The 10,636-nt window shown below is 40.5% G+C and overlaps 1 protein-coding gene across 1 annotated transcript; it reads left to right on the plus strand.

The window, feature by feature from the left end:
• Positions 1–1,029: 1,029 nt before the first annotated feature.
• On the plus strand, positions 1,030–9,415 carry LOC112558369 (sialin-like). Its single transcript, XM_025228829.1, has 13 exons — positions 1,030–1,380; positions 1,787–1,874; positions 2,017–2,369; positions 2,661–2,722; positions 2,852–3,023; positions 3,417–3,504; positions 3,949–4,044; positions 4,304–4,434; positions 5,013–5,165; positions 5,377–5,509; positions 5,861–6,011; positions 6,188–6,278; positions 8,370–9,415. Exons 1-13 carry the CDS (start codon positions 1,339–1,341, stop codon positions 8,643–8,645), a joined length of 1,836 nt encoding a protein of 611 aa, XP_025084614.1. The 5' UTR covers positions 1,030–1,338; the 3' UTR covers positions 8,646–9,415.
• The last annotated feature ends 1,221 nt before the right edge of the window (positions 9,416–10,636 follow it).

Raw genomic sequence — 10,636 nt, forward strand, 5'->3', positions numbered from 1 at the left:
CACCTGTCTGCACGTGCCAGGTAGTCGCTGTCCTCCTCCACGTCCCTTGCGCGTGCTGCAGGAGTGCTACGGGTAGTACCGGCGTGTAACCGGACACCACAGGACTACAAATGAAATGGAAACTTGAGTAGATGGAGGGTCGATGATCGCTAGCCCTATAAATTACCTGCCTCGGGACGCAGGACACTTGGTAAAGAATGATGTTTTAGAAGCCGTTTGCTTTTGTTCTTAGTTCGGTGTTGTCATGTGCATTAAAGCGAAACTCGCGTGTGGTGCGAGCTGTTGTGACAGACCTGTAAGAATCATCTTTACTTCAGCTGGATAAAGTGTCACAAAATGGCTTTTTTACTGGACACTGGTCCTCAAATTAAAAATAAAAACATTCTAGCACGTGATAAGGGCGAGTTAAAGGCCTATTAGGGAGCAATGTTTTATCATGCCTGTGTAAAGCTCAGTGAGGTGAAATATCGACACACTGCTTTTCATGTCAACAACTGTCACCATGTTCCAAACGATGTCAAACTCATGACCTCACGTTTGACCTCAGACTAAAAAAGTAGGTCCCAGGTCTCCCATTGGCTGTAACCATGACAACGCAAATGCATTCACTCATAACCTTGATATCTGTGCATGATGATATTTGAAGACACGCGTGTACACATCACGAGAAGAGAAACTGACAATCTATGCAGGTTGTGGTAAACACTACCCTTTACTAAGCTTTACCATAATAATAATAATAATAATAATAATGATGATGATAATAATAATAATAATAATAATAAATAAAAAATGCGCCCCTTAAAACTTTAAAAGGTAATTAAAATGTAAATAGAATAAAACAGACTCAACAAAGAAAGAATAAAAGAGAAGAGGGAAAAAGAAAAAGATTGGCGTGAGTAGAGGATGTAATTGTAATAATTATTTTATAAACATGAAATTATTCGGAGTCGACTGAGAACCAATCCGTCGTGCGCGTGCTGTATGTTTGCTTGCGTCACACGTTAACGTGTGACAAGACGATACAAGGTGAGATGAAAGTTAAATGACGTGTCGTCTGTTGTCATACAGTTCCCACAGATGTCGACAGGAGGAAGATTATTTGTAGGTGTAACATATCCCCCACCCACCTGTCACAAGGAGGCGCAGCTGGTGTTTAGTCACGGTCTGCCAGCAAAAAGCACGAAGTCTGTATGTCAGGGACAAGAAACCCACAAATAACGGTTAAATAATCGCAGCAGCCAAAATTTACAGGGGGGAGTCCATTGTAGTGCAAGACCAACCCCTCAAAGGCTGTGTAAGAAGTTGATCCGAAGAAAACATGTTTATGTTGCGTGAATGGGGAAATTCATGTCAGGGCCGTGTCTGCCCGCACAGTGGGTGAGCATGAATATTTCATAATTTTCTGTCACATGTATAAACAGATGAAATAAAAAAGTTTGTGGCTGATTTGTCAAGCGTACGCACGTCCTCAGACACGTGGACGTACACAGACACACATCCATAAATACACAAAATTAGAATGGAAGTGTACATAATCTGGTAGACATGAGAACAGAAGAAAAAAGTACAAAACATTTAGGTTATCCTGACCTAGATATTGTGACAAGCAATATAGCAAGGGAAGATTTTTTTTTTTACAAATAAAAGGATAAGGAGGGTGAGATAAAAAAAAAAGTAAGGCGTCATACGTAAGCAGCCGACATCATGGCTAACCACGCCTGACAAAGATGAAGGTCAGTGAGTGAAGTTGTTACATCCTGTACTCTTACCATAACTGTACAAGGAGCACCCTTCACTGGTCCTGAGTACCAAGCTGTCTGCAAGTCCCGGGATGGCCATTGCAGTGTCTTCAGCAGCCGATCCTCCAAAACGTGAGTGGCTAAGTCGACCAAAGTGTTGTTGAGTGGCTAGGTTGACCTTAGCTTTTGTCTTATACTTCAAAAAAGAATTTATACGAAAAGGCTAGATGTGATTGATTGGCGACCTGTATGATTTATTCTGTTTTTATTGTAGCGCCGGCCCTTTGCTCCCAAAGGTGGAACCTGAGCATCCTGTCCTTCTTCAGTCTCTTCTTCCTGTACGTCGTTCGCGTCAATCTTAGTGTGGCCATCATCTGCATGGTCCGCGCTCCAGATGCCAACGGCACTTCCGGTCTGAGCATCAATGGCAGCGAGCAGCCTCCCTTCTCGACTGGAGCTGTCATCGTTACTCAGAGTTTGACTTCACCTGCCACTGATTACGTCATGAGCGCAGGTAAGATGACCGAGGACGGACGAGGAAGGGACACAAGCCAAGACATCCTCGTGACAGCGGATGACGAGGAGAACTGTGTTCTTAGAACAGGAGATGGTGCAGCTTCCATGTATGTGAGTGATCGTCTCTGTTATTGAACTATTTATTTTCCTTATCCTTTTTTCCTTTCCTTTTTCTTCTCTTTTTATTTATTTTTTTCATTCGTCTGCTCTTGATATCTTTACATTCTTTTTTCCTTCCATTGTTTCCTTCCCTTTTTTCTGTCCTCTCGACCACCCACGCATCTTGATGTCGGTAAGAAGAAGGAAATCACTAACGCCCCCACCCAAATTGGAATCCTTGGACATATTTACCAAATCATTTTGTCGCCGCTACAATATTAAGAAGTGAATCCTTTGTTTCAGGATGGTGAGTTTGACTGGGATAAAGGAACGCAGTCTCGCCTGCTGTCCATGTATTTCTACGGGTAGGTCACTTTGAGAATAAACTGGGAAGGTTGGACGAGTTTGGATTGTGTGTTCGTGGGTTTGGTCACGCCTTTCCTGAGAAATGCAGCAGATCTGAGTACAGTTTACTGTTTGTATTTCTTTCCTAGGTACATTTTCACGCAAATTCCGGGCGGCTGGCTGGCCGGTCGCTACGGAGGACGACGAGTGTTGGGGATTTGTCAGGCCGTGTGTGCCCTCAGTACCCTGGCCGTGCCCCTCGCTGCACGTGCTAATGTTTACATTATTTATTTCCTCCGATTTATCCTGGGCCTTGCAGCGGTAATGTGCACCTGCTTTGAATACGTGAATTAAAAATGCTTAACCAGTTTTAGGATTTAGTTCCCTTTACACCAGTTTTCATCTGTGCTTTACCTTTTCTAAGTCAGTCCTATTCACATTAGTCACGAATACGGTATACATAACAAATATCCGTTGTCTTGAAGTCAGCACAAAAAAACAAGTATACAAATTTTTGTATTCACCCTCCAGCTTTGAATAATAAACAAAAGATAAAACAAATAGACCTTAGTACAAAAACCGGATGACTTGTAATTTTTTGTCTACGTTGGTGGTAACGAAAATATGTCAAGGTAAAGGAAGTGGTAGTTAATTAGGAAAATATTGACTTCTTTCTTGAGTGCTTACTTTACCAGGTGTCCTGGTGTCTTTCAGGGTGTAACTATTCCATGCTTACATTCCATGATGGGCCGATGGGCTCCAACTCTGGAGCGAAGCAAACTTGTTGCCTTCAGTTTTGCTGGTAAAGGTTCCATTGACTTGTCTCCTCATACCACTCTGCCTATTAAAGTAAACCATGCTCCCCAGATAAATGGACTGAATACATAAGTAGATTTATGCAACATACATTTTACTTGTCCTTGCTCTCTAATATTTGAGTATTTCATCAGAGAGTCCAACATTGTGCAGATTAACCAACTCTCCTTTTATTAGTCGTTTCCCCTTTATTTTTGGAGGAAGGGGAGTGAGAGCTAGATCATGTTTTAATTTGTAGTTAAAGTTGTTTTTTTTGTTTTCTTTGTTTCCATCGACTGTTTTCCGCAGATCAGCAGCTTAAGATTAAAAGTGAAACAGAATTCCTGTCCATAGATGATTAAATTGTTAAAAAGGTGAAAAATATTTTGCGACACTCAAGCCGACGGTGTGTTTAAAAAGTCAGATTTGACTGGTTCTTTGTTTCCATCAGGAACAGCAATCGGCAATGTTTTAACTTTCCCTCTGTCCGCTGTCCTTTGTGTCTACGGATTCGACAACGGCTGGGCGTCCATCTTCTATCTCTCTGGTAGTACATGTAGTGGCAAGAGCAAAAATGAACCTTTGTATTGTAGTTTCAGCTCTTAATAAACATTAGTAAAGGTCGTCTTTGGTATTTACTCTAAAAAATTATGCCATTGGTTAAAATAATAATTTTTCACGTAGATTACAAACAGACAGACAATAACACAAACACTATTGTAACAAGAAACCAGATACAGCCAATAACTTTTCATGTAGCTCTATCAAAAGTGAATTAGTTTCACGTTTTTTTTAATCCACTTTAGGGGCAGGCAACCTGCTGTTAGTGATGGTGTGGTTTGCAGTAACGGCCGACACGCCTGCCAAACACAAGCGAATCAGTGAGGCTGAAAAAAACTACATACTAAACTCCATTCAGGAAACCCCAGAGACCAAGGTGAGTGTCGTTTTTAAAGTCACATAAGTCAAAGGTCGCTGGACGGACCTTCATGAACACCTCTGAGAATCGTGCAATCTCATTGGTCCACTAAATTATCGAGTTAGGCTGAATGTAGACATACAATATTGTCTTCTATATCTGATCTGGCAAGGGAATCTGTGTCATTGTAACTTGGTCGCGAACAGGAAGAAAGACAAAAAAAGTAAAATAAAATAAAATTATCGAAAAGTTCACGAACATAATTCTGAGTATTGCAAGACACCAGCAAAGACCTCTGGAGACTAATGTCATGTACCGGGATGGTGTGATAATACAATCAGGGACACTTTCAGTTCCCGAAAGCAGGGACCGGAATTATATTTCTTCATCTTACAAAGACAGTTAAATGTGGTTTAAGTCAATTATCTAAATGTAAAAGTTGTACAAAAGACGATGAAAATGTAACTAAAAGATATTAAAAGTAGAAACAAGTCAGGGTTATACTCTTGAGAGGCGAAAATTACAGTTCAAGAAGTGAAGTAGAGAAGCAATTTTGCATCTCTATATCCTCTGCTAATTCCCATTTGTGTTCCAAGGAAAAGTTACCGACTCCGTGGCTGTCCATACTGAAGTCAGGACCCATCTGGGGGTGTATCGCAGCGCACATGCTAAACAACTACACCAACTACACTTTGTTGACATCACTTCCAATGTTCATGAAAGAGGTCCTGAAGTTCGACATTAATAAGGTAACTAATGAATTTTTAGCCTGGGGTTAGAGATGAGAGATTGACTAGAGAGAGTCTTTTTACCTTAGACTGGAGATAGTTTTTACGACATTAATTACTCTTTTAGAAAAGGAGAATATTTTATGTCTCCTCTGTTTCATTTTCTTTACTGTAACTCGTCTTTAACATGGTAATGATATTGTAATGGATGTTGTTTGTACGTTTTTCTTAGAATGGCGGTTTGTCAGCCATTCCCTACCTGTGTCAGGCAGTCTCATCGGTCGTGGTGGGGCAGGTGGCTGACAGGTTGAGAGAGAGGGGTGTTCTCAGCACCAAGAACATCAGGAAACTCTTCCAGATACTTTGTAGGTTGGGAAATGGGGATCGCAAAGTCTATTGGTGACACCATAGAACTTGTCAAAGAGAATGTTACAATGAGAAAAGTACTGCAAACGAAAAACACGCAAACAAAGACAACCACAACTTTGTATTATCCTCGACACTACTTATGTTACTACTTTAAGTACACTCTTATCACCTCCATGTCTCCTCATGTCAACGTTATCGACAAGGTTGGCAATGGCGATGTTCTCTGCCTTATTTTCTCCTCATACTTTTCCCAAGAGCAGTTTTTAATCGCTTCTTTTTTTCTGCTTTTTTCTTCCTAAAGAGAAAATGTGTGGATGAAAACATTACACGAAGCGCATTTGTTGCAGCGTTCGTTGGATCAGCTGTGTGCACTGCATCCGCAGGCTTCATGACTTGCACTCAGCGCCCCCTGGCGGTGATGATGCTGTGCATGTGTACATTCTTCCTGGGTCTCAACCGCGCAGGGTACACCGTCAATCACATCGACCTCGCACCCAGGTGTGTATGAAGACTCATATATATCCCTTCATGCTTCAGACGTGATCAGTTTATTGATACCCGGTATAAGCTTTCTGTCTTAGACATAAAAAACGTGTTGACATCTGTGGCAACGTTCTTGTCATTAGAACAACAATTATTAATTCTTTTTATGCAATGTTTTAATCTACAAACAGGCATGCTGGGGTATTATATGGTATCACCAACACCGTAGCCACTGTGCCAGGAATGATTGCGCCTGTAATAGCCGGGGCACTCACCCCTAATGTAAGTACAAATGGAAATAAAATAACAGACCTGTTTGAGATACCGGATACAAACCTTTTAGTCGTTTTTCTCCTTCAGCGTACAAATTGCCGAGCATATCTACATAAGAGTTCAGTGTAAGTTTATTAATTTCCAAATTACTTCTAACTACATTTTTGTCAGTCTCTGATTCTATTTGTACATTTGTCTAGGTTATCAGTTGTAACATACACCTGTCCCTTACGTGGTTACACAGGGGTGGGCCCGTTGCACAACAAATCACAACAGAGTATTTCAAGTTTAGTCGAGGGTTTTAATTGGTTCCTTTGTAGAATGGTGGAGGACGAATGTGATACAGGAATTTTGTCCTACCAAAGTGAAAATTCTCTCTCTCTCACACACACACACACACACACACACTCGACAACTATCTATAGTAGATATATGGACATTTTTCAGCTCAAAGACCCATTTCATATTTATAACACAATGTGCGGGCCATACGAAAGTATCTCCATAACGGCTAACCCGAGAGCTCAGCGAAAATCTCCAGAAATAGAGCCTACAGTATCACACAAACATGTTCCCGAGGTATTTCATGACGAAAAGACACGAGAAATATTGTATTCACTTTTTTCTTTCAATCACACCTGGATTTGTCAAGAAATCAGGAAGTGCCAAAGTCATCTTATCTCTAAGAAACAGCGTTGTCTGCATGAGTTGAATTTCAAGAGGAAAGATGCAATCTTCGGTAAACAAAAAACAAATCAGGACACAGTGAGCTGTTGCTAAATGTTCTGTTTGACCTTAGAACTAGTTTCTACTCCTTTTCATTTCCTAAAAACACTGGCTACAAAAGTCAGTGAGTACACTTTGTTCATGAATACACATCTCTGTTCTGTTGAAACTTGCCGAGTGAACTTCATCCCCACACCCACCCTTGACTTTCCATAAAAACATAGATTTTCTTCCTACAGCAGCGACAACTACACCAAAGCATCAGCTGTCAAAGCCAACTGATTGCTGGTAAAAACCTCAAACAGATCAAGCACCAAATTGTGCAACATGGACGGTTTCTACACCGGTCTGGTCTACAAATAACATCGTGACATAGTTTCACAACATCAGTCGCATCATTATCCAACACAATGCTAAAACAATAAACAGTGTGAGGACACCCTTGATGTCTGTGCTCGTAACAGCTAAAAACGAATTGAGGGTGACGTGTGAAGCGCAGTAGTAAATTTGGATGCAGCTATATGAGAAAAAAGTAAATATTTATGACATTTTTATAATGTCATATTATTACATTTTAATGGTAAAATTGTCAGTTGTAACTATTAAATATAATTGCACTGCTGGCAATTAACCGTCTATCAAATACCATACTTGTACGCCTCAGTCCTGTCTGTCACGTGACCGCACCCAGCTGTGTTGGTCATTGCCGGTGGGTCTCATTAAATGAGTTCAAGGCTAAAGCACCCCTTCCCTCCCAAAATGAGGTCAGGGCCACGATGAATCTGTGTGACGCGTGCGTGTGTGACTGTGTGAATGTGTACTTGTGTGTGGGACGGGGATGAGTGCGTCCTCCTTTCCCTGCCCGAGTTAAAAACTCATACCTTCCAAAAAAAAAAAATAATAAAAATAAAGTCAGGAGATATGAGAGTGGGAGGGTCAGGGTTGTTGAAATGGGGGTCATTGGTATGCGGTATACAACAAAGGGGAAGGGGGAAGAAAGACAAAACAAGGTCGCCGGCGTCCTCTGCCTGATGGAAAACAAAAGATCATGCATAAAAATAAACCCTTGTTACAACCAGGTGAGATATGTTCATCAGCATACTCTTCTACAATGTTTTAAGTCCTCTGCACACGTTAACTTTTTTTATCTTGCTGCTATTAAATTTTAGTTTTTTCTCTTTGTCTTGTTTTCTTCTTTCTTTCATTGCTATTTCTTGTCTAGGTTATCAGTTGTCTGTAACATACAAATCTCAAAATCTTTCATTCTTTTCGCTATTCTTTCATTTTTCTTTCTATCATATCTCCAAATTTCTCATTCTTTTCATTATGTCCTTGTATCCCTTTCTAACTGAACTTTTTTTTCTTTGTTCACAGAGGACCGCCGAGGAGTGGCGCCACGTTTTTTTCGTGTGCTCGGCCATGGCCATTCTGGGGGCCATCTTGTACGGCCTTCTGGCGGACGGTGAGCTGCAGACCTGGGCTGCTCCTCCTGCCGCTGAGCTTGTAATTGGCAAGAACAAGACAGGCGACGATAAACAGAATCTCCACCACGTGCCTGCTGCTTCCAGGGAGGCTGACGTTTCGGCAGGGGGAGTCACTCTGGACAACAATCAAGTTGTGTACCCTGAGAGGCTGTCGGTGCGAATGTAGAGTAACTGCAAAAGTGGACTGGTACTAATTGCAAGGGATTGGATGCAAAAATATTAATGTACCAGCTATTATGTTTGGTTTTCGAAAACGCAGGAAAGAATGGAGAGTAAATAAATAAATTATACTCTGCAACATACTTCCGGTCCTTGCAAGCCTCAGTGACTGCCGGTAATGTCTGCCTCTTCAGGCGTATGACTCATGGTCATCATAATAATGTAGTGTTCATCTCATCTGCTTCTCCTCAGCAAAGGAATTATCGAACAAACCCTATTTTCTTTGGTACATTCCATATAAGGCTCGTCTACTGAGCGGGCAGCCTTCTGTTTTTAAGCGAGTTCCTTAGAGAACTTACAGGCTAATATTTTAATGATAAAATGCACAAAACTTAAAACAAATTCGGAAACATAGCAATAAATAAATAAAATGACTGGATAGAGGCAATGCTGTACGGTGTCTCTCATATAAGTAATGCGAAATTATAACAACATATTCATTTCTAAACCGTCTTAAGAATATTCTGCCATGCCTGTCTGCATACTGTGGAGCAATAAATGCAGCTACTTCGTCACATTCACAAAGTATATATTGCAGAAAATGTTGTCCATGTCTACACAGATGCCTAATTATCTCCAGTCTAAGCACCATCAAGTCTTTATAAAAGATTCCCGTCCAAAATCACTTTGAAGTGGAAGCACTTTCATACTAAATAAACCAATGAACCATGTACTATACCACACATTTCCGCAAATATACTTTTCATCTCCCAAATAGTGTTGAGTAGTTTTGTTTCTGGTGTACAAGTTGTGCTATCTGGAGTTTGAACACAAAAAAATGTTTTTTTTAAATTTTGGTTGTATATATAGTCTGTACTTTAAATGACACCGGGATGACTTGTGAGAAAAGAACCACTTAGCACAATATGAGAACACATTTAATATCTCACAATATGAGAACATATATTATAACCTTACATAAAAGGACCTAGCAAAAGGGAAATCATAGCCCCAATGATAACACCATGTATTATTATATGGTTCAAAGTACGTGTGGTAAAGGGTTGTATTGTATTTCTCACAATGTGTTTTGGGCTTGCTTTGACATTTTTTTATTGTTGCTTTTTTTCTCTGCATTTGATTAGTGTCCTACACCGACGTGTCGGACTATGTTAGCCCCTGTTGGTAATCTGGGTGCCTCGGGCCTTCCTGCATACTCGCATTGGATAGTTTTATTCAAATAAACTGTGGAAATTGGAAATCTTTGAGTGACACTGACTTTCGCCTGTGGATAATTATATGCACAATGTATGCATTCACTACTGTCATATCAAAGCAGCGAGTAACCAGGGATCAGTACCATTTCTCTCCACGAATAGAAACGATGAACTTTTGAAACAAGCCAGTCCTGATGGTCCACACCGCCCATCTGCGCATTGTAATTACAGATCAAGTTAGGCATTTTCACCGTTATTTTTTTCTTTCTGGTATTTTACTCATGGCTTGACATCCTGAAGCTTTTCTAGGGAATGGTCAATTGTGGCAACTGTTACAATGTTATTGTCTGCTAACATCACAAGTACCTCTGACATTCTATCGTGGACGTACTCGATGGCTCGTAACAGCTGATGTTGGGTGTAAAATAGTCGAACATGTGGAAATTATTACAGAGTTCAACCAACTGCTTCACCTTGAATAACAAATCGACACTCATACAGTCACTGTATCTCTACTACATGTAACCCACTCAGACTTTTCCCTGATAAAACTTTGTTTGTGCCCAGCTCTGTATCCAGCAACTTTATTTAGCTGCTCGTGCAATCATAATAAATTACACAACACAATACTTCATCAAACAATTAACACTACCCCGCCAACAAGAGCAAATATTAATGATCAACCAAGCAGAGGACAGGAAATTAATATTTATATATATATTATTGAAATCTGTATATTTCTGTAGATTATTGACGATCGAAAAACATGATTGTGGTAAGA

This window comes from Pomacea canaliculata, linkage group LG2 (genome assembly GCF_003073045.1).
Source record: "Pomacea canaliculata isolate SZHN2017 linkage group LG2, ASM307304v1, whole genome shotgun sequence".
NCBI lineage: Eukaryota > Metazoa > Mollusca > Gastropoda > Architaenioglossa > Ampullariidae > Pomacea > Pomacea canaliculata.